We start from the raw sequence: 26,814 nt of genomic DNA, 5'->3' as shown, positions 1-26,814 counted from the left end.
ATCGTTCCCTAGCTACACGCCATGTGCATGGCGTTTTTTGTCCTGGGGCCCACGCAAGTGCGAGACAAGACAGGATTACGTTGGGATGAGACCCTAGCCATGTGTCTTCTGATATGCATGTTATCTCTTCGCGGCGCTTATGATGTTGGCAACTAACCCCTGCCAGCGGAATGTCAAGGGGAACACAGGAAACCCTTCTTTCTGGAATGGTATCCAGGTAGAGGGATGGCTTCCGGCTCGAGCGCAGTCGTTGGGTGTGCTATAGCCACTTGTTTTTGAGATGGCGCCAACGCCCGAGACTACAGGTGCCATGAGGCAATCGGCAATGAGCCAAAAGCAGGAAGTTCTACAGGGAGAAACTAGTGTTTCTCCCAGTACAGCGGCGATATATAAATATAGACCCCAACACCACAGTATGAACATACCAAGGCGCAGCGTGTCCCCATAATCCTACATCTGGACGAACACGATGAGCAACATCTCAAAGGAGCAATAAAGCCGACACTATTTTAAAAGGGTGACACTGTGCCACCAACATTAAGTTAGCCGACATGGTGTCCATCATTCCAACTCGGATGCGTATCTTTGATACCCCAACGTATTCGGGTCAAATCAAATATCCCTCATTTAGCTAATTTTACGACCCTATATGAACCCCTTTGAAGCGCGTTTTCATAGGTCATAGTTGACGAAATCACAATATTTCCCAAGCCACCTCACCGCGCCTATTTTTTTCGCATGATAATATTGCTCAGCGATGCTTGCTTGCATATAATTATTATCTCTGGTTCGACGTTCCCTTGATAGTACCTATATCAGGGCTGTCTAACTCGCAGCCGAAGCAGCAATTCCAACCTTCCGTCTTCCATTTCCCTGTGATATTGGAAGATGGCCAGCAGAAACCCCCGGCGCACAAGCATCCTCTTCGAGGCGTTTCGTCTCGGAGGAGCCAAAGCTTTATCTGAGATATATGCAGCCCATGGTGCTGTTCGAAATGCAAAGCCAGTCGCATTTCCAAATGATATGATGTGGTGGGATGATGAGCGTGTTGAGACAACAGTTGACCGCGCATATGTTGAATCCCACTTGCGCCCAGAGGAGATTCTGAGGTTGGACCAACAACTCGGATTTGGGGATGGCCTGACGGATGACACGTATTTCGAGTGGATAGTAACGAAGGCGAAACGGATCTTTCTGATCCTTGTTGATATCGGCGTGCCAGATCAGATTTTTGGCGCCGTCGACGATTCGTGGGATGATGATGATCTCCCACTTCAGCTCGATCAAGTGGTGAGACTACAGTTGAGGCGGAAGAAAGATGAGAGGCTGGACAGGAAGTTTTTCGAGCGACAGTTCACTTACTTGATGAGGCATCTAAAGCCGGAAGAGAATCTGGTCTATGAAGACGTTGAGATTGTTCCTCTAGAGCCATTGGATAGACGCAACGTCGGGACTCAAGCCAGCCCTATACATTCTAATGTGGACAAAGTGTGCATCCCAGGACGGCCTGATGATATTTTTATTCGGCGACGGATTTCACTTGGTGACGGTCCTGGTCAAGTCACAGAAGCGGACTTCTTGTCTGGAATTGAGAGGATGAGGGCACGGAGTAACCAGCACGTCGTGTCTTTGTGGGCATCTTACATACAGCAGTCGGCCGGGTATCTTCTCCTAACTCCAATACACGAATGGACCCTCACATCTGTTCTAACGACTCTGCCGCCGTCTATGAAGATTTTAGCCAAGAGGGACCGACGGGTTCTTGTGCTGGACTGGATGCATTGCCTTGCGGATGCAGTTGCGTCTCTCCATAATCTAGGCTTAGCTCATGGCCAGATTAAACCATCAAATATCTTCCTCGACATGGACAACAAGATCTTTCTCGGCGATGTCGATGTTTTCGGACTGGACCCCGTGAACCAATTTGACCAGGAGAACTACGACTACGGCGCTCCTGAGCTTTCAACCCATATCCACACCGAACCCGACGAACCCCAACGCCTCATCAACCGAATGCGACGCAGGTCCTCTGCCACATCCCCCGAACCATCTCCAAGACGCCTCTTCCCACCCTCACCACCAGCATCCCCCTCACGCACCAACATAATCACAACAACACTCTACCTCCCCACTCCCACCGCCCCCCCTTCCCCAGCAGGCGACCCAATCAAAGGCGACATCTACTCCCTCGGCTGCATCTACCTCGAGCTCCTCACCCTCCTCATGAAACGCTCCTCCCGCACCTTCTCCCGCCACCGCGCCTCCAAGCCCTCCACACCACCCACCCGCTCCGCCCCCCGCGCCGACTGCTCCTTCCACCACAACGCCGCGGAAGTGGAGACCTGGGTCTCCAGCCTCGCCAAGGACGCGAGAAAGAAGGAAGACCGTCTTTTTCGCGGCATAACGCACTTATTGAATCTGACGCTACGCATGCTTAGCCCGCATCCGATGGATCGGCCGAGTGCGAGGTTTTGCGAGGAGAGGGTTTATGAGATCCTGACTAATAATGCGGGAGTGGGGGGGACGCATTGTGGGAGTGCGAGGATGTGGAGGGTGGTGGATGGGTTGGTGGAGGTTGCGAGAGGGGTGCCGGGGGTGGGGGGTGATACGCCTGGTGGAGGGAGGGGCCAGAGTTGGCTGACGGGGAGGGGAGGGAGTAGGTCGGGTAGTGCGAGTCAGAGTGGGAGCAAGAGTAGTGGATCTGGGCCTATGGGACGGGGGCAGGGGGGGAGGCCGAAGGCGAGGCCGTGGAAGGCGCCGATTTATTCTGGTGAGTTTCTCTCTGTCCGAAGCCCCTGGAAATATGGGTGGCTATTTGTGAGGTTATGCTAATATTATTGGGGTCGCAGAATTTAGCTTTGGCTGAATTACTGACGTATCGAGTTATATTGTGGGAGTCTCGACATCAGGGGAGGTAGGTCGAAATGAGGGAGCTTTATGTTAGAATGGTGACCTTGACAGGTTCAGATATCAATATTAGAGCAGAGCAATGGAGGGTGCGGAATGTACGGATTTGGCCTTTCTTTCTTTGTAAAGCGGCATTTGTTATGTTAGAGACTATTCATGCTTATCTAGTTCATTGAGCATCTGATTAGAATTATTATGGAATATTTAGCATATGCATGCTTTCTCCGTTGAGGTTGAGATTTCGGCGAGCAATGATATCCACGCCCCTATCAAAGAGGTCACGTGTGCAGACTCTAACTCGTGAAATTCCTAACATGACTTTAAGAGAAGGCCAAATCCATAATATATCTAAATCTAACCATCATAAAGCCGTCGAAATATACAAATAAGGTGTCCAGGTAGCTTAAATCCGCATCTCTGTAATTGTAGTGATTTTGTGGTGGGATTTGGTAACAGCAGCCTCATATATAGGGCCACAAATCACCGAGAGCTCGTTCAGAATAATTTCCATTTCGAGCGCGGTAGCAGCAGTAGAAAGTAACCCACGCGTCTTTCCGCTCCCACCACCTTCTACCCCCAAATACGAACCCCAGGAGACGTCAGTTTTCTGAGAAGAACGCATAGCCCAGCCTCTCCACATCCGAACCGTAAGGAAGACCCTTGCAAAACGTCAAGATGCAGGCTCCAGTGGTGGTTATGAGTATGTGGAACCCCTCTTCAAGAACAGCTCTACGGAGTGGGAAGCTATCTTTCAAGATGCAATGCTAACGAATGTGCGTTTCCAGACACTGGCGGGAACAATGATAGGCAGACCGGTCGCAAAGCTCAGCTCTCGAATATCACAGCCGCGAAGACGTGCGTATATCATACCAGGGATAGGTGTGGAGGAATAGTGGAAGATGCAGGAAGACTGACGGTGTGAACAGAGTTGCGGATATCATCAGATCATGTCTCGGACCCAAGGCTATGCTGAAGATGTTGCTCGATCCCATGGGCGGAATCGTGTTGACGAACGACGGCCACGCCATTCTCAGAGAGATCGAGGTTTCACATCCGGCGGCGAAGAGCATGATTGAGCTCAGCAGAACACAGGACGAGGAAGTTGGAGATGGAACGACCACAGTTATTATTCTTGGTGAGCTTTACGAGCTATTTGGATGGGGGACGTGGGCTAATATATTGTACAGCTGGTGAGATCCTCGCACAAGCTGTCCCGCAGCTCGAACGCAACATCCACCCCGTCGTCATCATCTCCGCCTTCAAGCGTGCTCTCGCAGACGCCATCCAGATCATCGAGGAGATCTCTCTCCCCGTCGACATCGATGACGACGAGGCCATGTACAAGTTAATATCCTCCTCCATCGGCACCAAGTTCGTCTCGCGCTGGTCCGAACTCATGTGCAACCTCGCCCTCAAGGCCGTGCGCACCGTCACCCACGAGATCGGCAACGGCAAGAAGGAGGTAGACATCAAGCGTTACGCGCGCGTTGAGAAGGTTCCCGGCGGCGAGATCGAGGACTCGCGGGTGCTGGACGGCGTCATGCTGAACAAGGACATCACACACCCCAAGATGCGTCGCCGGATAGAGAACCCGCGCATCGTGCTGCTGGACTGCTCGCTCGAGTACAAGAAGGGCGAGTCGCAGACCAACATCGAGATCAGCAAGGAGGAGGACTGGAACCGCATCCTCCAGATCGAGGAGGAGCAGGTCAAGGCCATGTGCGATGCCGTGCTGGCCCTCAAGCCCGACCTCGTCATCACCGAGAAGGGAGTCTCGGATCTCGCGCAGCACTACCTTCTCAAGGGCAACGTGACCGCCCTCCGCCGCGTGCGCAAGAGCGACAACAACCGTATCGCCCGCGCCACCGGCGCCACGATCGTGAACCGCGTCGACGACCTGACTGAGGACGACGTTGGTCTTCTGTGTGGCCTCTTCGAGATCGAGAAGATCGGCGACGAGTACTTCACCTTCCTCACCAAGTGCCGCGAGCCAAAGGCCTGCACTATCCTCCTCCGTGGACCCTCGAAGGATATCCTCAACGAGATCGACCGTAACCTCGCGGACGCCATGGCTGTCGCGCGTAACGTCATGTTCCACCCGCGCCTGGCGCCCGGTGGTGGCGCTACTGAGATGGCGGTTAGTGTCCGTCTGAGCCAGCTGGCGAAGGGCGTCGAGGGCGTGCAGCAGTGGCCGTATCGCGCGGTTGCGGATGCGATGGAGGTTATCCCCCGCACGCTCGTGCAGAACGCTGGTCAGAGCCCCGTGAGGGTGCTGACGGAGTTGAGGGCGAAGCAGGCGGAGGGTGGAAGCAGCTGGGGTATTGATGGTGAGACGGGTAAGCTGGTTGATATGAAGGAGTATGGTGTTTGGGAGCCGGAGGCGGTGAAGCTGCAGAGTATTAAGACGGCTATTGAGGTATGTTGTTCGTCCGTTTCTGTTGAGGGGGTTGAAGCTAATGTGAATACAGTCGGCTTGCCTGTTACTGCGTGTGGACGACATCTGCAGCGCCAAGGCAGCGAGGATGGGTGGACCTGGTGGAGGAGGTGGTGGAGAGGAGTAAATAAATGGAATGGGAGAAAGCGAAATAGAGAAAATGGTTATGTACGAAAAGCCGATGATCTTATAGAGCGCGCCCATGTAAACATAATGGAAGGTCTCAAAGAAGTGGATGGACTGGATTGCAATGTGATGAAGTGATACTCTTAATTCTACATGTCTGTCTGTTGATACATTTAAGCTCTAGGCTGTCGTATGGATGCCCGCTTCTCGGTGGTTGAAGTCGATCACACTCCTCCATATGTTCAGCAACACTGGGTGGGAGTGACGTCCATTTCCCCAGTATCGTAGCTGTGCTTCGGTCATGTCCTATATCCACTCAGCACCTTTTCCAAAGGCCATATGCCTTCTATAGTCTCCACAGACCGGGATATCTGGCCTCGGAGGTGCGTCGGAAAATTTGCATGGTAAGGAACCTCAAGTGGGCATGCTCAATCGTCGTCATGAATAATAAGCCCTTGTTCCTGCGCCGCCTCCAACGCCGGCGCAACGCTCACACCCGCCGCATCCCCCATCACCACATCAGCCCTCGGCTTCATTCCCCCAACCTTAGCCCCCTCTTTGGCCACTACCTCCTTCCCACCCTTCCCCTTCTTCCTCCTCCCCTCCCTCTTCTTCCTCCTCCTCTCCGTCGCCTCCCTATCCCTCTCCTCCCTTTCCCTCTTCTCCCTCTCATACTCCTCCTCCATCTTCTCCCCCAACACCTCCTCATCCATCGCCTTCAGCCTCGCAAACTCCCGCCTCCGACTTGCCTTATACACATGGAACTCCCCGCTTCCCGCGCCCGCGCTAGATCCCTGCACATTCGCGACGATTTCCGGGGGCGCGGCAGAGAAGGCGGACGAGCTGCTGCTGCTGGCGCTGTTGGCGAGCGCGAGGGCCGCGTCGGGCTTGGCGAAGAGGTGGGAGATGTTGGCGGCGGTGGCGGAGGAGGGGGAGAGTGCGCGTTTTTTGGGGCGCGAGGTGGAGTGCGAGGGGTGCTGGGAGGTGGGGACTGATTCGGGGATTCGTTCGGACATTGTTTGGGGATGTTTGGTTTGTGTTGGGAAGGTGGAGATTCGTGGTGAGGGGATGTGCGTGGGCGGGGTGGGAGGTTAGTGTCGTGATCAGCTGTGCGGGTTGGGTGATGCTGAAATAGAAGTTGTGTCAGGTTCTGGTGGAGGATGGCAGATGGGCAACTATTTTGGTCATTCTGAGTTTCCACAAGGTAAGGATTAAGGTTTGGCGGGTGTCGCCGCTGGCAAACAGGGCTTATCGATAACAGTTTGAAACGCCGATAATGCAATTGGTGTTCCCCTCTATATATAAACTTACTGTACAACCTATTTTCGGAATACCTCAAACGACGACGATCACCAAATAGCTCTTATAGCCACTCTTTAAATTGTGCTTTGCCGTCTGCCGATTCTATATTTTGTTTTCGAGGTTATTAAATTGGATAGCAAAGATGGGGAAGCCACGCATGATCATCCTCATTAGACATGCCCAGTCAGAGGGAAACAGTACGCACATCTAGCCCTCAACAGCCCTCCCATGTCGTTTACTAGGATAATACTAATTCCTTCCTATAGAAAACCGTGATATCCACCAAAACATCCCCGACCACCGCGTCAAGCTCACCAACGATGGCTGGGACCAAGCCCACGAAGCAGGGCGCCAGCTCCGCGCCCTCCTCAAACCAGACGACACCCTCCACTTCTTCACCTCCCCCTACCGCCGCACCCGGGAGACAACTGAGGGGATTCTCAGCACGCTGACCTCGGACGACCCGTCGCCGTCGTCTTTCCCGAGGGACAAGATAAAGGTGTACGAGGAGCCGCGACTGCGCGAGCAGGACTTTGGCAACTTCCAGCCCTGCTCGGCTGAGATGGAGAGGATGTGGCAGGAGCGTGCTGATTATGGGCATTTCTTCTACCGTATCCCGAATGGGGAGAGTGCGGCGGACGCATACGATCGGGTTAGTGGCTTCAACGAGTCGCTGTGGCGGCAGTTTGGGGAGGATGACTTTGCCAGTGTTTGTGTCTTGGGTGAGTTTGTCCCAGCCTGTTACATGTAGAGATGGCTGACACGGGGATAGTCACGCATGGTCTCATGTCCCGAGTCTTCTTGATGAAGTGGTACCACTTCTCCGTCGAGTACTTCGAGGACCTACGCAACGTCAACCACTGCGAGTTCTTGATCATGCGCAAGGACGAGGACAGCGGCAAGTTCATCCTCGAAAACAAACTACGGACATGGTCAGAGCTCGCTCGTGAGCGTCTCTTGAAAGAGAAGTCTGAAAAGGAGCTCGCGGAGGATAAAGTGTCAATGGATGCCATCCCATCTCCGATGTCCGTGACGAACGGAGGGGTTGCTGGAATGAAGCCAGGGGATCTGCCACCCACCCCAAGTGTGCCGAAGAGGAAACAATGGGGTGGCTGCCCGAACGGATGCGATCACGGGAGGTACTATTACCGAAGGGAAAATGGCGTGGCAAGTCACAATTCGTCAACCAATCTGCTGGAGGCGCCGCCGGTGCGCCGCGCATTCCATAAGCGCTTCCAGAGCAGCAGCGAGGAAGACGAGGATGACCCACGTGGGAGATTATCCAATCCGTCCAAGTCCGACAGCAAGAGCAGCGGCGAAGAAAACGGGACTGGCAAGGTAGCGGGGATCCAGCGCAGCTTGGACGGCATATTACTCTCCGAACCGACTGAGGCGTTTGTTACAGACAAGCTGACCGCCCACCGCGCTAAACCAAGAGACAAAGCCGTCGCCGCGGTTCTGCACGCAGGTCGTGACTTCGGAGGCTCAGCGAGCGGCAGTACGAGCCGCGCAACGAGCGACGCCGAGGCAGAGGCCGATACAGAGGGTCTAGGGCGGGAAGGGGACGGCGGCCGGCGGCGGACGAAATCGAAGAGGGAGAAGAAGGAGAGGGGCTATAAAGATAGTGGGATGGGGAGAGGGGCGAGGGCAAATACCCTTGGGGACCAGAGTGAGGAAGAATTGGATGCATGCGCGAATTGTGGGAGCCTGAAGGGGAATGGAAGTCAGCAACGGCGAAATGATCGCGCCAGCGCGCGTGCTCAGGCTTCTAGTGATGGCGACGCAGAGACCGATACGCTCTTCATCGGCAACATCGAGACTGGACATACTGAGGAGACGCTAGGCGCGGCCTTTGGTGCTCACGGTACTATCGTGAGCGTCAGAATCCCAACTGATTCGTGAGTTGTCCCGCCTGTACAACGTAATTCTTACTGACGCTTTAACTAGTGACACTGGCAACCTCATGGGTTATGGATATATCACATTCTCATCTATTGCAGAAGCCAAGAGCGCATTGGAGACTATGAGGGGTTTTGATGAAGGTAAACAGCCATTACGAGTCGAGTACGCTAGTCCTCAATATGCACTCGAAGGAGCTGGCGGCGATGTCGGTGGATGCGAAGACGGCCGCTGTAAACGTGACGTCGAGTCCTCCGAGGAGGAAAATGACAGGGAGGAAAAATCCGTGCGTGGCAGTGTGTTTTGAGGCGCAGTGGTCGCAGTGGTCCCCCAAAAAAAGGCGCCGCATAAATGGCGGTGTGCCCGGTTTACAGGCGTTGGTTAGTTATTGAGCGACTCGTGAGCGTCGCTATTATTTATTCCCCATATGGCGAAGAACGAAATATATCCCACCTAAGCGCCTTCATCCACCTCAAGTGCCAATAGTGAAATAGTATCGAAAAATCCCTCCCAACCGGACTTCCCGTACCTTTTTCCCATCCCATCCCATGTACCTAACTTTACTTCATTATGCGCGCTTTCCCCTTCCCCTGCAGTAGTTCTCACATTGTTTCAAGAAACACCCATTGCACCGCCGTGGTTGGCCAAGGCGGCCGTAACATCATTTCTCCGCGCCGAACACGAACGCGCCGGATCGACCATGAGCTGAAGCTGAAACGGCGGCGCGGACACCCAGCCTTCCTGTTATGCGTGTTAACTGCCTCATTCGCGCTTTCGCCGATGGGAAGACCGCTGTAGGAACGGACGAGGAGGCGCAGGATCCGCGTTTACGGTAAGTCAGGGGCGGGGGACGGGTGGGCGACGGGCTAGGGAAGGCTTATTGGAAGGCTTGTATATTTCGAGTTGTTTCCCTCTTGTCCTCTCTCTTTCTCTTTCTTCTGTACGACTATTACAGTTTTCGCACAAGTTACTTTTCTCACTCCTTTACTCCAAAACACGATAGACGAGCGGCAGCTTTGAAAGAAGCCCTGGGGTCTCGATCTACATTCATTCATTCATACACTTGTGCTATTCACTCCCTTGTCCGAACCAGACCAGTTCTTTCGTAGTAACATACTCGGAAAACAAAGACACTCAAATCACTCTTTACATAACTACTCGAGACTCGAACAACAAAATCCAAACCAACAACACCTTCCAGTTACACAAACAAACCTCACCAACACCAACCAACACCATGCAACTCACCACCCTCCTTACCCTAACCCCCCTCCTCCTCGCCCTCCCCACCCTCGCCGCCCCCCTCCCCACCGCCTTGGCGCAACTCCTCTCCATCGCCCCAACATCATCCACCTGCGCCTCGGCCCCATTCCCAGATGAATGCCGCACCGCCGAACAAGCCGGCCCCTTCCTAATCTCCTCCATGGCCTCCAACGCCGTCTACTCCCCCCCCGAGCTCGCCGCCCTCCTGGCTCTCATCGCCTTCGAATCCGGCGAATTCAAATTCAGCCATAACCACTTCCCCGGCCGTCCCGGTCAAGGGACGCGGAACATGCAGATGCCCAACTTTAACTTGGCTTACGCGCTGAGTCTCGACAAGACGAAAGACGCTGCTGCGGCGATAGCGGCGGGGAGACAGGCGGATGCGCTGAGTGATGCGGAGAAAGATCAGATACTGGCGCTGGTGGAGGGGGATGAGTTTGGGTGGGGGAGTGTGGCGTGGTTCTATAATACGGAGTGTGGACCGGATGTGCATGCTGCTGTGAAGGCGGGGGGGAAGGCGGGGTGGGTGAGTTATTTGGGCTGTGTGGGTGTTGCGGAGTCGGCGGAGAGGGATGCGTATTGGGAGAGGGCGACGGCGGCTTTTGGGTTGTAGGGAGGTGGCGGCTGGTCCGCAAGTAGACGAGAAGTAGGGAGGTGAGAGATGGGAGTGACAGGATGTTTTGTTGTATATATACCTTTCATACAGTACGCGATTTATCTATGAACGATTCGTCGTTCGTTTATCATTATACAGCCTACACATCTACATTTCCGTGACCAGTATACAGTCTATACAGCCCACGTCTTCATCTCCATGACCAATATACAGCCTACACCTACACATTCATCTTCGTGATCAATATGCAGCCTATATAGCTTATACCACCTACACATCCCATCTCCATAACAAATATACAGCCCACGTCTTCATCTCCTAACTATATACACTTCCCACCCCAAACCCCACAAAACAACTGCCTACTTACTATACACCCCACCCCTTCCTCCTCCCTACGTCCTCTCAACCAATCTCTCCCCCACCCCCCTCCAATACCTCAACCTAACCACCTCCCCCCTCGCCCCCTCCCACTCCCCCCTCCCCAACATCTCCCCAAGCCTCTCCTCACACCTCGCAACCCTCTCCCCATTCTCCCTAACCAACTCCCCCAACTCCCCCTCCTCCGCCCCCTCAACCGCTTCACGGACCTCCATAACTTCGTCTAAGAACTCCATATCCTCCATCCCTCCTCCTCCCCCTATCCCACCTTCAACTCCCAGGCCGAGACCTCCGCCCATTTTTTCTCCTTCTTTCTTGGTGTCGATGCCGTGGAGGGAGAGGATGTATTCAGCCCTCCGCAACGGATCCTTCAGCGTCGTATACGCATCATTTATCACCGCGCTCATAGCCTCAGCGCGCGCCTTTGAAGCACCAGAGTGCACATCTGGATGCGCAGCGGCTTGGAGACGGAGGTACTCCCTGCGCAGGGAGGGGAGGTCTATCGCAAATTCCCCTGCTGGGGGAGGGCCGGATGGGAGGGTGAGGGGGAAGAGGGTGTAGTGTGTTTTTGGCTGTTGCGCCGGTTGTTGTGAGTGTGTGTGCGAATGCGACTGCCCCGCCGCGTCGGTGTGTCCAGTTGTGGGAGATGGCGAGGATAGTGGTGATGTAGAAGAAGCATATCGCGAGCGCGCGGCAAATACACGTTGTCCCGCTGGGCGCGCGATTCGTCTCAGTGGCGCCGTGGAGAGGATGCGTGGGGGGAGCTTCATCGTCGCGGCTCTGGCTGGGTGTCGCGCGAGTTGGGGGGGGGGATTGCAGGCGCGATGGTGGTATATCCGAGTTTCTCGACCTCCAGTCGGCGAGTTCGTGTGTGCAGCTACTGTGTGCGCACTGAGTTCGTTAATATATCCTCTGCGCTTCTTTCTCTCTCCTCGCGCTCGTCTAGATCGTGAGTCGTGTGTTGTCTTGTTGGTGGAAGTAGTTGCTGAGGTCGTCCCTGGGTTTGGGAAAATTATTATATATCGGAGATGTGCGCGGTCGGGCCTCGGAGTTATCGATCGATATCGCACACAACACGCTACGATCCCATTGTTCAGTGATCGAGTTACGCCACGATAGCACTGTGGCTCATTAACTGTGGAACTGCTGTGATAGGTGCTGTGGCGCAGTTTGGTAGTGCTTGGTAGTGGGGTTGTTCGTGCGGGGTGAGGGGGTTTGGTTGGTGGGGTTTATGAATTTGGGGAATTGGGGATTTTAATAAGTTCGTGTGCTAGTCTAAGATCAACACCGAAGGAAACGATATTGAGGATTTTAAATACAAGGAAAGGAACAGCTTTTTACGCACATGAAAACATTAAAAGAGGCTTTCGATCGAGATGTTCCGACTGGTTCGTTCACCACCAACGCAACTGCAGAAGACCTGATTATCCTTGAACAAGAGTCAAAGGGCATCCTACGACGAAAGAATTGTTGGCTGTGGGACTCCGATGGATAGAAAGAAGACTAACTAGGTGGTTTCGATTTCGGTGAAGTGCTGCTAACGGCGGCGGGGATTTGCCGACAGCAAGAAGCCCAGCGACAGCAAGAAGCCAGCAGCGACAACAGCAAGCAACAGCATTTTCCAACATATCCGCATCTTCTCACCATCTTCCTTGAGCCATTATTTATTTAGTGGCGAGATTCATAACCAAAGCCACTAAAGCACCTGCACGAGAGAGATGTCCTGGTTTCCAGGGTATGTAACGCGTGTGTGTGTGCATTGAACGGTTCCATGATTACGTATTATAATGACATTCCCACCTCATCACTCCTCTCCATCACTATATCCCCCCCCCCACCATCTCCCCTTCACCTCTCACCCCTCTATCCCCCATCCCACACATCCCTCAATATCAGGCCATTGAAAACCCCTCACCTCATCCCCCCCCCCCCGGCCAACCATCTCCACACACTCACTCGCACTCAGAAAACCTCGAGCAAACCAAAGCCAGACTCACATCAGCTTCCCATCCCATCCCATACCATGATATATAACCCCCCTCCTCCACTTCCCGAGGGAGGCATCAGCCCAAAGAAACGAGTGCCGGATTCGCCTCTGGACTTTCAGGGGCGGGGGTCGCGGACGAGGGACCGGGACTGGGGCTAGGGGCTGGGGGTGGTGATCGAGACGTTGGTGAGGGGGTTATGCAGTTCTAGGTGTTTGTGTGTGGGCCGGTAGTTAGAAGTCTCGACGGTGGGAATAGGTAATAGTGAGAACGCCCAATAGTGACACCATCACACCAACAACAACAACAACAACCACCCCCTCCCCTCTCCACCAGACCCACAATCCACCCCCTACCCCAATCCAACACCCACCCACAACATCAAGAGATCGGCATTATCTCTTTCCTGCCGTCTGTGGTGCTGTCCCGTTCCCCTCTGCCGGGGGGTTTACATACTCCCCCGGGTCCCACGCATCCGTGGCGGGTACAACTCTCCGAGTCCCGCGCCCGAGTTCTCCCGCTCGCTACTGTGTCCCCTTCGCCCGCAACGATGCACGGCACGGCAATAAGTGAGATGGGAAGATGGGATGAGGTGAACTGAGGGTGAGTGAAGAAAAGGCTTTTTGGATTTCCGAATTCTATGAACACGCGCCTATTAACAATAAACAATAATCCCGTCTGTCTGTGGTTTATCAAACATCCTCCCATCCAATCCGATCTTGTCAAATCCGCGCATCAAGCGCTCCCCTTCCAATTCTATTATCCCTCTCTCCCATCCCCAGGCCAAAAATACCCTCTCTAAGCCTTCTCCCCATTAACGACCTTCTTCCCCTCCCCCCTCGCCCAGTGAATGACTTCTCCACCGACGACGAATCCAGTTCCGACCACTGCCCTGCTGTAGCCAATAACACCCTTCGCATCCGCGCGCTTGACTTCTCCCTCATAAGTCTTCCAGACGAAATCGCTCCCCTCCTTGCTCAATGTGTATGGTGTAAGAGCCAACTCGCGGGTTTGTTCGTACAGCTCAGAAGTTGGCTTTTTGGCGGCAGGCACCCTGGCATCAAACGCACTCAATCCGGAATCAGCGAGCGAATCGAGCTTGATCAGGTAAGGTGTGACGTATGGCGCCACGGGGGTGACGAAGGGGGTGGCGTAGGGGGTGAGTGTGTCGATTGTGCGGTGGGTGAGAGAGAGGGGGGTGGCGGCGTAGGGGTGGGTGGTGAGGGTTGTGTAGGCGGAGGTTAGGAGGGGGTAGGTTTGGAGGTGCTGGGGGGGGTGTTAGCAGGGTGGTCGTCGAGTCTTGGGGATTGGGGGGAAGGAGACGTACAGAGAGGAATTGGGATTTCGAAACCACACTCTCGTTGTTGGTGGTGGTGCCGTTGGACTTCTCGTCCGTGGTGATGCCGTTGGTGGACATGATTGTGTTTGGTTGTTTGCTGATAGCTTCTGATAGCTAGCTTGTGTTCGTGATGATAAGATATGCTTCTTGTCTATCCGTCTATCCTTTCAACTGTCTTTCTTGTCTGCTGGATCTAATAAAACCAAAAGTAAGAGTGAGTAAAGTACAATCAGAACCACAACTGGAGGGATAGAAGAATATATATACTCTCCCCTTCTTTGCCACGAAAATCGTAACAAGATAAGAGGGAGGCGAATAAAAAAAGTTGAAATGTGATAAGGCCCGTCGTGGCTTGCATGTGAAAGCCTTCCTTTCTGCAGACAAGGGTGTGCGCGCCAGACAAGCTGTGGTGTACTCCAAGGTGGGATGGGTACGTACCTTGGCAGGTATGTATGTGGGTCCGAGCTTTCCTCTCTCTTTTTGGAGAAGGGATGGTGGATTCAGGCTGTGGGTGTGGATTCTGATGGATCAATGGTGGCGGCTGGAGTGTGGATGGATGGATGGATGTGTAGATGTCGTTCGTGGTGGTGGTGGGGGGTGGGGGGGAGGGGGAGGGAGGGGGGTTATATATTGTGTTGGATGTGGATGGGACGGGATGGGATGGGGATACTGTAGACGGGGAGAGGGTGGGGGGGGGATGCGGACGGCGTTTGAGGATAGCTGCAGTGTGTAGGATTGGGAAGACGGGATGGGATGGAGGGGTGGAGGAGTGGGTGGAGGAGGGTGGCTGGATGGAGGGATTGATCGATTGATTGATAGGGTGTCTAGATCGATGTTCGATAGTAGAACACGGGATGTCGTGTCTAGCATACCGGAGAAGGGGGGGGAGGAGTGAGATCGGAGGGGTTGGTATAGTAAGATCGGAGAGGGGGGAATAGAAACGGCAGTGTATCTGGGTGTCTGAGGGTGGTCTAGGAGGAGAGGAGAGGAGGCTGATTAGGGATTAGGGATTGGGATTGGGGGTATGAGTGGTGAGGGTGTGAAACGGCTGCAAGGACGGAGGCAGGATAGGGAGGAACGGCGGGGGGACGGCAGGTAGGGCAGAGCGGGCAAGGTGCGCGAAGGTGGGTAGAGGGGGTGAGTGAGGTAAGTGATGGACTCCCGATCCCGATCCTTCCGATATCGTTGTCGTTGTCGTTATATTGCGTGCGTATGTGTGTATGTACGGGACGGTAACGGGGGTAGGATTGATAGATAGATACTACAGGTGTACTGGATACCTGATGCTGGTATTGGTGTTGGTGTGTGTGGCTCAAACGGTGATCTCATCCCCCGATCGATGTCCTCACCCACCAGCCAGCGGTAATGTATATCTATACACATGTTTGGAGGCCTGGCTAGATGGATGGATGCTAGATGGACGCTGGATGCAAAGATATCCAAAGATATCCCTATACTCAGTGGCTAAGTGGAGACGACATCGATAGTACCCTAGATGTAGTCTGCAGTAGCCTCTCGATGCGGCGAAGCCATGCGGTTGTTACCCTGTTACCCTGTTACCCTGTTTAGTACTTCCTCCCATACGCGTTCGGTGGGGTGGGATTTTTAACGGCGATGCTGCTAGGAGTGGGAGATAGATAAGATAGCAGGGACGAACGGTACGGGCAAGACAGGGCAAGTTGGGCAGGGAAGGGCAGGATGAGACAGGATCGATCGATGAGACAGGAATAGATAGTGCGACTACATACATACATACATACAGACATACGAAGTACGAAGAGATCTTATCGCTGGCATGTGAAGGTGCGACCTGCTCTACTAGAACAACTACTGCTACCGCGACTATACGACTACAACCACCAACCCACTACCACACTCAACCGACTCCCACTGGCTGCACCTTAGACGCCATTACATATACTGCCGCCCTAACGCCCTACCAAATCCATACAATCCATACAATCCATCACAGCCAAGGAGGTCTAGACACCCGGGAGTCTGGGTTGGGGGTCTAGGGAAGTCCACAGTAAGAGATCGTAATAGTCCTACCGCAGATAGATATACCCGGACATACCAGCCACCCTACCCAATACCCAGTAGTAGTAGTAGACATACCCAATACCCAATACCCAAGTCATACCCATACCCATCCATACCCGTAACTACTACCAGACCAGTACAGTACAATGCTACAGAGCAGTACGAGGAAAATAAAATCCTGTATCTCTCTCAAATCAATTGTGGCTGGTAGATCAATCGCCATCCACCCAGTTACGCACATGTTTAGCATGTGATAGTCCTACTAACCACACCCACCACACCCACCACAGCCACGCTGCTGTGGACACACTCACTACCCACTACTACCCACTACTACTCACTACTACTCACTACTACTAACTACTAACAATAAAATACGCCATACGACGGAAACGACGGGGGCACGGGCCTTGACAGCTGTCAGAGACTTCACCTTTCTAACCTCACACCTCACACCTACCACCTGCCGCCTACCACCTACCACTTACCACTTACCACTACCACACAGCACACAGTAGCCACACACTACTAACACTGCCGCTTTCACACGCTTCCCACGCTGAACACCGGCCACGGCGAACTGTGGCGAAACCAGCTAGCTTACATAATCCAAGACATCCAAATTCCCTCCATCGATCCACCTAAATATAACATCTCCGAGGGCCGCGCGCCACGAGCCACGGCCACAAGCCGACGAACGGCGTGTGTTCCTGTTCCTGGCTACGCTCCGCTCCGAGGATCGAGGCTGAGGGTACACCGGTATCAGAAGCTTGATCGTGCAAAGGACGGCGGTTTATCGGCCTTTTGCTGTCGGGGAGGCGGATGTTGTTGCCGGGGGATTCTCGTTACCGTGGGTTAGTTCGGTGGGAAGGGGTGGTTGTTGTCGCCGGGGAGGTTGTTGTCACCGGAGAAGCTGCTGTCGCCGACCGGTCCTTCTTCTCGCCGCAGTTTCGTTCATGGTGAGAAAGGGGTATGACGTCACTCTACTAATTTATTTCGCGATGAGATGCTATATTGTATACGTATATAATTCAGGTTCGGGATGCTGGATACGGTGTGATCCCGCTAATACTCGACGGTATCTTGATGCTATCGAAACCCAGCTCGCTGTCTCTAATAAATCCCGCCTCCAGACCATCCTACCATTTCCTCCATAGCTGTAGGATTTCATCTCACTCTATAGACGCACGCTTCTAAAGATAGCTGGGAGGACTTCCTTCAGATGAAGCTGTATACGAAAAAAGACGCCTCTGGATACATACCACCCTTTTCTTTCCCATATACCCAGATAACTTAGCGACTAATAATGCACCACACGAAATAATATATATCCCCAATCCAATCATCAACCATTCATTCAATCAACATTAGCATCCCCCCCCCCAATCCATCCATCCATCCACCGTCTCCCGCCTAATTATATACCCCCCCACCATCTCGCTTCTTCCTCCTCAAAAGTCATATTTCAGTCTCCCTCCGCCAAGGAGTTCCCAATTCGCAGCAACGAACATGCAGGCCCGCTCCCGCTAGTGTGTCCTGGTGTTGCTTTCCGTGGGGACCGGAGGGGGGGAGGGTGGTGTTGTCGGTTCATGGTGCTGCTGTCGTTGTGGCATTCTTGTCACCGCTTCCTTCACGTCGTCGGTTTGGTTTCCCGCCATCTTGGGGGGGGGGGTTGTCAGAGCTCGATATTGCAGGCTGGGCATGGACGTCACGGCGGCTGTTAACGCGCAGTGGTCTAGTGGTGGAAATAACGAACGACAATAGATTTGCTCTCCATCGCTTTTATTTGGTGAGCGAGAGCAGGTGTTGGCTTCTTGGTCGGTTATATAGGATGCGTGCGCATGCACCATAAATCGGCGAGAATACGGCATTGATTTGAGGGAATCTCGCTGTACGTTTTTACAGACTCGGCCACGTCTCATCGCACACATAAGGATGGTATATCACAGCTAAGTTTCGCACTTTCATTATCAACCATCCATTTGCTTCTCACCCCTCCCAGCGCCTCACTCAGATTATAATCACGAGCATCTCTCATCTATTACTCTACAACCTCCCCAGCATCAACTTTCCAATCCATCCACTGCCCCATTTCAACCCCTCCTTACTACTCCCTCACCCCCTCCTCCATCTCAAGCTATATCCCCCCCCCTTCTCCCCATTCCAAACACCGCACAAGACGTCAACGAAACCCAAAAAAATCCCAGCTCTGAACCGCGGCGTACGCAGTTAGTTTGAGTTCTAGTCTTTCCTCCCCAATACAGCTTTCTCGCGTGGTCGCTGGACCATCAGCTGCGACGGGATTTCTAGACGACTTAAGAATGTCAATTCTTAAGTGGTTAACGCCGGCTTTGATGGGTGTTGTCACTTGAAGGGTGTGTGTGGTTGTTGTCGGTTGGTAGTCGTGGTGGTGTTGTTGTTGGTTTATCTTGCTGTCACCGGTTTAACCCTGTCGTCGATACAAACCCACCACCGCTGGGGATATATCAGAGTTTCGGTATCCCAGGCTGGGCGTGAACATCACAGCTACTACGCGCAGTAATCTGGTGGTGGAGCAAACGAACGACATATCAGTTGCTCGACTGGCCTTTGCGGGTTATCGGATAGGGGAGAGAGCAGGTGCTGCGCATCTAACTCGATTATATATAGGATAGCACGCACAATACCCGGGGGAGAAAATACAGGGGACGGGTCATCACGGTGTTTGATGAGAAGCAAAACTCATCCTCGTCCGAACACCCCAAAGGATGGTATGTCACAGGTAAGTTCCACACTTCCATTATTTACTATCCATTTTAGTTTCGCCTGGCTCATCGCCTCGCTCTTGGTTATAATTACATCCCACATCCATCTCTCATCCAGTTCGTCACAACCTCACCCTCCTAGCATTAACTTTCCAACCCATCACGACATCTCAGAATCTCGCTCCTTACTTTCCCCTTTACCCCAACCACCACCACCTCACCTCCCCCTCCTCGGCTTCTTCACCGAACTCCCACCTTCCACGACCCTAACCCCCTCCCTCTCCCAATCCCCCCCATCCTCCCCCCTCTCCCTCCTTCTCCCCTCCACTTTCCCCTCCCTCTCAACAACCCTTGTAACAATCCTACAAACACCCCCCTCCATCGCCCTCCTCACCCGTCCCCACCTCTCCACATCCCTCCTCACCCCCGCCCCAAGCAGCCCCTCACCACCTTCCCACTCCTCCATCCTTCCCTCCACCCCCTCCACCTCCGCACAAAGCCACACTCCCCCCTCCCGTCCCAGGGCTTGCCTCCCAATATCCACCCACCGCCCATACTTCTCCCAAAACTCCACTCGATGCGCCACCCCAGGCCCAAACACAAAATCCCTCCTCAAACACCCTCTCCCATCCCCAAGGACATCCTGCACAGCCTTTCCCTCCCCAGCAACCTCGCGCAGTGGGGCAGCGATGAATATACTCCCCCTCTCCCATGAGCCGACAAACCCCTTGTCCACGCCTCCCGGGCCGCAGACCATGGGGACTGCGATGGCGAAGAATGCCCACTGCTCGAAGGGGTGGCGGTTATAACTCCCTGTCGGGTTTGGGATATCGATTTCGACGAACTGGATCGCAGTTCCGCCTTCAGAGGCGGTGAAATGGGCAAGGAGTTCATTTTGCAGCTTTGCAGGCTGGGAATTGTGGCCACCGCCGCCGCCGCTGGTGCTGTTGCCAAAAGAACCGCTCACAGCATGAATAGACAAAGAACAAAGCTCCACAGCCCTAGCACCAGGACGCGAAAAGTACTCCTCATAAACCACTCTCAACGACCTCCCCTTCCCCACCTTCTCAGCCTGCACCCGCTGCATCACCTGCATCGGCGTCCCAAATCCCGGTAACAGGGGTCGCGGTTGCGGTACCCGGTTTTTGATATGCATCAACGTCGCCCCCGCCGTCTCCATGTGCGCCTTACTCGAATTAACGCTGCTACCCATCCCGGTGGTCCCGGTGATGGCTTGAAGGGCCTGGTTAGCGCTCAACACGCTCCCCCAGTGATTCTTCATATGCTCCTCCAGCAGCTGGCGCGCGCGCGCGACGTGGAGGTCGTCGGCGTTGATGCTGTAGTCTTCGCTATATCTTGGCTCCGGGAGAGGCAGCCGCGGTGCAGGGGGAAGAGGTGATAATTGGCCGGGAGGGGGGACGAGGTGGCGGTAGGCGTTGGAGTTTTGGTAGGTCCGACGCACTGGGGGGGAGGTGAGGGGGGAGGTGTGTTTGTGTGCGGGGGCGAGGGGACTGGGTGTTTCGGCGTATTGGGGGGTTTCTTGGGGTTTGAATGTGTGGGTGGTGGTGGTGCTGCGGGGGGAGATAAGTTCTTCGCCCTCCTGTCCTCCCTGACCTGATTTCTCCTCCGCTGGGGTTTCGAAGCCCGTCCACCCCGTTAAAGAGGCGGGGAATCGTGATGTTCCTTGTTGATCAGCCATTAATCTGTGAACCACCTCGCTCGCCTCGTTATTCTCAACTTCCCCCACTGGCACCCCACCGAACTCGCTACCCGCTTCAGACATAGGGGATGTCACGGCAGAGGAAGTGTGGTAGTAGAGCGGTGTGAGGGGCGTTTCTTGTGCGTTTTTGTAGCGTGCGAGGGCTTCGGTGGTGGGTGTTGTTAGGTCCGGTGAGGAGACGTGGGGGTGCAGTGGTGAGGGGGGCGTGGAGGGTGTGCCGATGTAGAATCCCCCTTTTTCTTGTCCCTGATGGACCGGAGTTGGGGTGCTGGTGGTGGGTGAGGTTGTGGTGAGGTACGTCACTGGCGTCTGTTCGTCGTCGAGTAGAGCGAAGGTAGTTGGTGTGAATGGGTTCCCTGACTCCCAGGTCTGAGGGGGAAAGTTGTGGCATGGATGACTGAGGTGATACTGAGGAGTTTGCGATAAAGGGGTCGTACGCGTGGTGCTTGGAGGGGCGGTTGCATAGGTAGGTGAGAATTCACCATATATCTCCTCCTCTGACGACGATGGCGAAGATGAGTACTGATAGCTTAGATCCCTCTCTTGGAGACTGGACTGGTGGGCATGCAGTTCCGCGTTGAAGAGTGGCACGCCATGCGGGGATGGACTTATGTACGCTCCGAAGCCATGGTGACTTAACTCTGTGAGTCCATCATAGCTTGCGGGGAATGGCAAGGTAGCGGGTGCGATTGTTAGTGCAGAGGCGTGGCATTGTGAGGTGTGTTCGGGGTGCGTTTGTGATGGGAAGGAGCGATGGGGGTTTTTGGCGGGGTAGGGAGGGAAGGTGCGGTTTTTGGAAGGAGCTGCCATGGTGAAGTGGTGATGTGTCTGAGGAAGGAGCGTTAGTCTCGTCACAGTGAGGTTTCAAGATTAAAAGGAGCGAAACTCACATACAGTAGAGAAAGAGCGAAGGACTTTCTTATAGAAAAGGCAGGAGCGTCTTTCGTACTTTCCTTCTTTGGAAATATGTTTCTTCTGAGTTGTTCGAAGGGTTCTGTTGATTGTTTTTAGAGGTTCGTTGGTCTTCTACCTTTCTTGTGGTAGGTTATTGAAGCATCGTGGGTAGTGAATCAATTATTCACAACCTCAAAAGGGTTGTGGGTGAGAATCGGGGCGCTGGGTGGTTGAGCCACCTGAAGTAACGCAACGACTTGAGGATATGATTTGAATTAAGCGCGACCACTGTGTCAATTAGGACAGATGAGTGGAGGGCAAACCGAGGTCTATTCTAGCTACTTCATTGTAGTGAGATCTTTATAAAGAACCCATTGCTTGTGGAATTTCCTCGTCATGTCATGACGGACTCAAAGGGGAACACGTGACGCCCCTTTTTGGCTGTCAACAGGTTTTACGACGAGGGTTATGAGGTGAATTATAGCATGCACAGAGATGGATATACGAGGTTTAAAAAATGATGATATATAAAGACATATGGTAGATCTATAACTTGTCTTCCTAAACAGACGTCCTATTTATCCGCGCGTGAACTGACTATCTGGCAAGACCAAAACGAAGGTGGCGTCAAACGCAAACACGCGCGTCTCAATGGATTATTGACATCCACAAATCCCATCCAAAGGAAATCCCAACTCCTGACAACAACCAAAAGCGTCAGATAAAGAGAATGGAAGACGCGGCAGCGACAAGGGAATGAAAAGGTCCGACTACAGAAGCCTGGAAAAATACAACCGGCACAAAAGTGGTAACAACATCAGCAGTAGTAGCAAAAACCAAACCCCTCCAAAAAAAAAAGGTGCTTCATAATAAAAATAGAAAATTCTCACAAAAAAGCACCCACTCCATCACGCCACCCTTCTCCTCTTGGACCTGCTCGAATTAGACTTCCCCGGTGCCGTGCGCCTCGTACTCTTCGCGCCCATAGCCCTCGCCGCCTCCTCCGTCCTCAGCTGTCCTCCAGGGTCATCACTCTCTGTCTCCTTCCCATTATCCTTCTCCTTCTCCTTCTCCAGCCTCTCCTCCTCCAGCCTCTCCTTCTCCAACCTCTTATCCTCCTTTTCTTCCCACTCCTTTTCCCTCTGCAAATACATAGCCTTCCAAACTATGGCCTCAGGGGAGTCGCCAAACGGGTCCAAGCCCCTCCTAACTCTATCCGCCATGTATTCCTCGTCCACCATGCTCTCGGGTGAGCGCACTCGTTTCCTTCTCTGCCGCGACTGGACAGCAGGTGGATTTGCGGCGGCGGCGGCGGCTTCTTCGGCGGCTTTTTCGGCGGCTTCGTCGGCATCTTGCTTAGCCACATATGCATCTCCCATCTGCTGCATCTCGGCGCTCCACAGATCCAACTCATCCAGATTCAAGTCGTCGGGGTCCATATGCACAGATATCCATTGGAAGGTGGTGCGGTCGCGGAATCCCAGCACGTACTCGAGCTCTCTGAATGTCTCAATGTATACCCTAAGCGCGTGGTGTCTTTCCTGATCCTCAGCTCCGAGCTGCGCATAGCATCTCTCGCTCATTCTGGGGTCTCCGACATCATAGTCTGATTCTTGACTTGACGTGGTCGATAAAGATGCCGACCGTCTGCGGTCTCCCCGATTGACCTCATCCAGCCACTGCGCTTCAAGCTTGTCGATCTCGATCTGCCACGCCTTCAGATCCCGCAAGTTCATCGTAATGGGTTCCGGTCCCCGGCCTTTCCAAAAGCCGTCGCCATCGCGGAACTTGAACTTAACCTCGATTTCCAGGTAGTCGCTCTGGTGCTCGATTTGCGCGAGGTGGAGTTTAAGTTCCCAGGGTTCGAGCTTCTGACGGTCTTCAGCACTCATGCCGTTTTTCCCAAACCTCTTGATATCGGCTCTGAGAAAGTTTTTGCCATCATTTTCTTCGTCTTCTTCACTACTGTCTGAAGACGATTCATATGGATCTCTTCCTTCTTTAATGCGACGCTCTACTGCATCCTCGCCTCGCCGCTCCTCTTCCTTATCCCTAAGTACGATCTGCCATATGCGCAAATCGATCAAGGTCATCGTCAAGGAATCCTCATCCACGGCTATCCATTCGCCATTGGCATTGCGATACTCCAACTTAATCTCGATTTCCATGTTTTGTTTCCTGTGCTCGATACGTGCGTGGTGAAGATCCCTTTCCGAGGGAGTGAGCTTCTGAACGTCTTCATCGCTCATGCGGGGATCCCCAATCGTTGGTGGTTGCCCTTCGTCGGGGCCTACAGGAGGAGGGGTGTCGCCTCCGGGTCCGAATCCACCACCATCACCGCCATGTTCTGAAGGCGCTTTTTCGCTGCTGGACGTGCTACCACTCTCGCTACCCCCGCTACTCCCGCCACCCCCTCCGCCTCCGACACCACCACCCCCTCCGCCTTCAATTGGGGTTTCTTCCTCCTCCTCCTCCTCCTCCTCTTCCTCCTCCTCTTCCTCCTCTCTGTCGCTTGGTTCTCCGTCCTTAATATCATCCGGAGCAGTTTTATATTCTTCTGCCGGGTCCACATATAGGTACGCCGAATTTGCAGCCACACCCCACATCTGCAAGGTTCTCCGTGGGATCGTAGGGTGCTCTCTCGCAAATCTCCGAAAGAAGCGATATACCGAATCCGCGTCCTCGACCCGGCCAGCGAGCCGTAGTGATCGAATAATCCGTGTAATGCGACGATGGTGGTGGTTACCAGGGTTCGCCAGAGCTTGAAATCTAGCTTCGCGAGCAGCGTGGTCTTTCCCATCGTTTTCAACGGGCGTGATCCTGCGGATGCGTCGTCCTTTATTACGATGGCGGGCCCAAGGGAGAGCAGTGCCATGAGCTTTACACAACTTCGTGGGGGTGAGCTCGAGATCAAACATGGCCAGAATGTGTTGCAAGGCCGTCAACATATTTCCGCGAACGTTCCTGCCGACATTTCCACTTCCACGTATCATATTAAATTGTGCTTTAGTGGCCATCACGTCTCTCCTGGCATGCTGACTGGCCCATGGTAGAGGGAAAATGAGCTGAATGAAGTCGTGGCGACTTTCTAGCTCGTCTTCTTTGTAGTTTAGTACGTTCTGGATCGACACATTATCCGACGTCACCTGGTTTCCACCGTACCAAGACACGATACTAAACTTCTTCGTTGCCTTTGGAGGCATGGCTGCGACTTCAAAGAAATCGTTCTTTGAGCGTTACGGGATATAATATTTCTGGAATCGACGAGAGCCGTCTCGAATAACAGTAACTTAGGTCTCCAATGGATTGAAAATAACAATATAGGCACAATATAGGATTTAAAAGAAACAAACAGAATGAAAAGGCTTGTGGGGGATCCAAAGGTTTAAAAAAGAAGATGTCGGCGCCATATTCAATGACAATGGATGCTGAGCTCGCCATTGAGCCACAAAGCATTGCCAAACGCGGCCACAGGGGGCGCTTGCAGGCATGCTATACCTCTAAGCCATAATGAATTCCTTTCATGAACTCAGTTGTGAAAGGTCCCAGGTCAAAGAAATGACGTCCGACGGGTCTTGGGAGCTCAACTGCAAGCATCGTATATGGAAGCCAATCGACGCTTAATGCAGGAGCAAAAAATCAAATACGACAACTCTAATACGAAAACATACAAACCACTTGTCGACTTCTTTGTTCGTTGAATTCCTTCCTTTCTCACGAACCTTTGTTCTCGGATCTAGATGCGGCGCGCGCCTCAAAACTCCACCAGGGGAGAGGGACCACCAGTGACGTCCACGCTAAGGCGGTGACCCCTGGCAAAATCGCGGGTCTCAAGCCAAGCACGAGCCCCTCCAACGACGTCTCAGAAACAACACCTTGAAACATCGACCAAGCGCCGCCAGCCTTCTCATCCCATCTTTCCACGGAATAAATTCCCTCTATAATGCTCTCTTCCCACTTCTAGAAATATTCCAATCTGCAGGCACGTAGGAATCTTCTCTCCCTTTCACCACCGACCTTCTCAATCTCTCTCGATTCACCGAGGAACTTTCCACCAGCTCCTTCCTTCTCAATCTCCCTCAATTCACATCGCACCTTCCACAACCACCACCAACAATGGCGAGCCACGGCCCCCCCTCCGACTCCTGGGCCTCCCCCTTCTCCATCGACCTCCTCCTCAAAGTCGCCAACGTAACCTTCCTCCACCCCTTCGTCGCGTGGATGATCCCCCTCTGCCTGCGCGCCCAAGTCTATCCCTGGACCAGTCCCGTCATGCAATCTGCCATCCTGTACGCCTCGCTGCTGACCCTCTTCTTCTTCCTCGGCGTCCTGAATCGGCAGATCGCGTACTCGAAGCCCCGCGTCGTCGATCTGGGCGAGGAGGTCATTGTGATTACCGGCGGCGCAAGTGGGCTCGGGCTGCTGGTCGCGGAGGTTTATGGCATGCGCGGGGCGACGGTAGCGGTGCTTGATGTTGCGGAATTGGAGTCTGGAGAGGCGAGGGGCGTGACGGTTTATAAGTGTGATGTCGGGGATGCAGCGCAGGTCGCGAAGGTAGCAGCGCAGATTGAGCGAGAGGTAAGCTTTCCCCCCCCCCAAAACACTCCTTCCGAATAATTCCCAGCTTCCCCTCTCCCACAACGAGCCCAGCTAACAAGTCCAGCTCGGCACCCCAACAATCCTCATCAACAACGCCGGCGTCGTAAACGGCGGCACCCTCCTCGACACAAGCATAGACCGCATCCAGCACAGCATCTCCGTCAACCTCCTCGCCCACTTCTACACCCTCAAAGCCTTCCTCCCCGGCATGATCCGCTGTGGCCACGGCACCATCGTCACCATCTCCAGCGTACTGGGCGTCACCGGCGCCGCGCGGCTAACCGACTACTCCGCCTCCAAAGCGGGCGTGGCAGCCCTGCACACCTCTCTCACCGCGGAACTCAGGCAGTACCCTGATATCAAGACTGTGCTAGTGACGCCAGGACAGCTGAGCACGCCTTTGTTCGCGGGAGTGCAGACGCCGAGCGGGTTCTGGGCGCCGGTCGTGGAGCCGGTGGAGGTCGCGAAGGAGATTGTGAGGGTTGTGGATGGGGGGGGGAGTGAGGTGTTGGCGATGCCGTTGTATGCGAGGTGGGTGGGGTGGTTGGGGGTGATGCCGGTGGGG

General features: G+C 53.8%; 9 protein-coding genes across 9 annotated transcripts in view; 4 read left to right on the top strand and 5 right to left on the bottom strand.

Moving 5' to 3' along the window:
- Positions 1–888: 888 nt before the first annotated feature.
- Positions 889–5,468, top strand: CCT3 (Cytosolic chaperonin Cct ring complex subunit gamma; the record flags this gene model as incomplete). Its single annotated transcript, XM_018276826.1, has 5 exons — positions 889–2,770; positions 3,693–3,762; positions 3,834–4,042; positions 4,095–5,323; positions 5,376–5,468. 5 exons carry the CDS (start codon positions 889–891, stop codon positions 5,466–5,468), a joined length of 3,483 nt encoding a protein of 1,160 aa, XP_018128822.1.
- A 127-nt stretch (positions 5,469–5,595) lies between these two features.
- VE01_07390 (uncharacterized protein) lies at positions 5,596–6,661 on the bottom strand. The gene has a single exon (XM_018276825.2). It carries the CDS (start codon positions 6,481–6,483, stop codon positions 5,896–5,898), a length of 588 nt encoding a protein of 195 aa, XP_018128821.1. The 5' UTR covers positions 6,484–6,661; the 3' UTR covers positions 5,596–5,895.
- A 134-nt stretch (positions 6,662–6,795) lies between these two features.
- VE01_07389 (uncharacterized protein) lies at positions 6,796–9,119 on the top strand. The gene is made up of 4 exons (XM_018276824.2): positions 6,796–6,966; positions 7,036–7,491; positions 7,542–8,667; positions 8,717–9,119. The coding sequence occupies exons 1-4, from the start codon at positions 6,912–6,914 to the stop codon at positions 8,973–8,975; spliced, it is 1,896 nt and encodes a 631-aa protein (XP_018128885.1). The 5' UTR covers positions 6,796–6,911; the 3' UTR covers positions 8,976–9,119.
- Positions 9,120–9,556: 437 nt separating this feature from the next.
- On the top strand, positions 9,557–10,682 carry VE01_07388 (uncharacterized protein). The gene has a single exon (XM_018276823.2). It carries the CDS (start codon positions 9,906–9,908, stop codon positions 10,542–10,544), a length of 639 nt encoding a protein of 212 aa, XP_018128886.1. The 5' UTR covers positions 9,557–9,905; the 3' UTR covers positions 10,545–10,682.
- Positions 10,683–10,942: 260 nt separating this feature from the next.
- Positions 10,943–12,708, bottom strand: VE01_07387 (uncharacterized protein; the record flags this gene model as incomplete). Its single annotated transcript, XM_018276822.2, has 3 exons — positions 12,437–12,708; positions 12,274–12,357; positions 10,943–12,049 (listed from the first exon to the last, which is right to left on the bottom strand). The coding sequence occupies exon 3, from the start codon at positions 11,696–11,698 to the stop codon at positions 10,943–10,945; it is 756 nt and encodes a 251-aa protein (XP_018128877.1). The 5' UTR covers positions 11,699–12,049; positions 12,274–12,357; positions 12,437–12,708.
- Positions 12,709–13,509: 801 nt separating this feature from the next.
- Positions 13,510–14,831, bottom strand: VE01_07386 (uncharacterized protein). The gene is made up of 3 exons (XM_018276821.2): positions 14,691–14,831; positions 14,241–14,445; positions 13,510–14,179 (listed from the first exon to the last, which is right to left on the bottom strand). The coding sequence occupies exons 2-3, from the start codon at positions 14,328–14,330 to the stop codon at positions 13,712–13,714; spliced, it is 558 nt and encodes a 185-aa protein (XP_018128878.1). The 5' UTR covers positions 14,331–14,445; positions 14,691–14,831; the 3' UTR covers positions 13,510–13,711.
- Positions 14,832–19,253: 4,422 nt separating this feature from the next.
- On the bottom strand, positions 19,254–21,566 carry VE01_07385 (uncharacterized protein; the record flags this gene model as incomplete). Its single annotated transcript, XM_018276820.1, has 1 exon — positions 19,254–21,566. One exon carries the CDS (start codon positions 21,564–21,566, stop codon positions 19,254–19,256), a length of 2,313 nt encoding a protein of 770 aa, XP_018128879.1.
- A 641-nt stretch (positions 21,567–22,207) lies between these two features.
- Positions 22,208–25,044, bottom strand: VE01_07384 (uncharacterized protein). Its single transcript, XM_018276819.2, has one exon. The coding sequence runs from the start codon at positions 24,851–24,853 to the stop codon at positions 22,559–22,561; it is 2,295 nt and encodes a 764-aa protein (XP_018128880.1). The 5' UTR covers positions 24,854–25,044; the 3' UTR covers positions 22,208–22,558.
- A 480-nt stretch (positions 25,045–25,524) lies between these two features.
- VE01_07383 (uncharacterized protein) overlaps positions 25,525–26,814 on the top strand; it is a gene marked incomplete at its 3' end in the record, with an annotated part of 1,766 nt that continues 476 nt past the window's right edge. Inside the window, exons 1-2 of the mRNA XM_018276818.2 lie at positions 25,525–26,228; positions 26,314–26,808. Of these exons, the coding sequence (XP_018128881.1) occupies positions 25,767–26,228; positions 26,314–26,808 (957 nt within the window). The 5' untranslated portion in view covers positions 25,525–25,766. The remainder of the gene's footprint in view (positions 26,229–26,313; positions 26,809–26,814) is intronic.

The sequence above is a fragment of the Pseudogymnoascus verrucosus genome, assembly GCF_001662655.1.
Source record: "Pseudogymnoascus verrucosus strain UAMH 10579 unplaced genomic scaffold scaffold_33, whole genome shotgun sequence".
In the NCBI taxonomy this organism is placed as follows: Eukaryota; Fungi; Ascomycota; class Leotiomycetes; order Thelebolales; family Thelebolaceae; genus Pseudogymnoascus; species Pseudogymnoascus verrucosus.
This window is presented reverse-complemented; position numbering and strand designations above follow the sequence as displayed.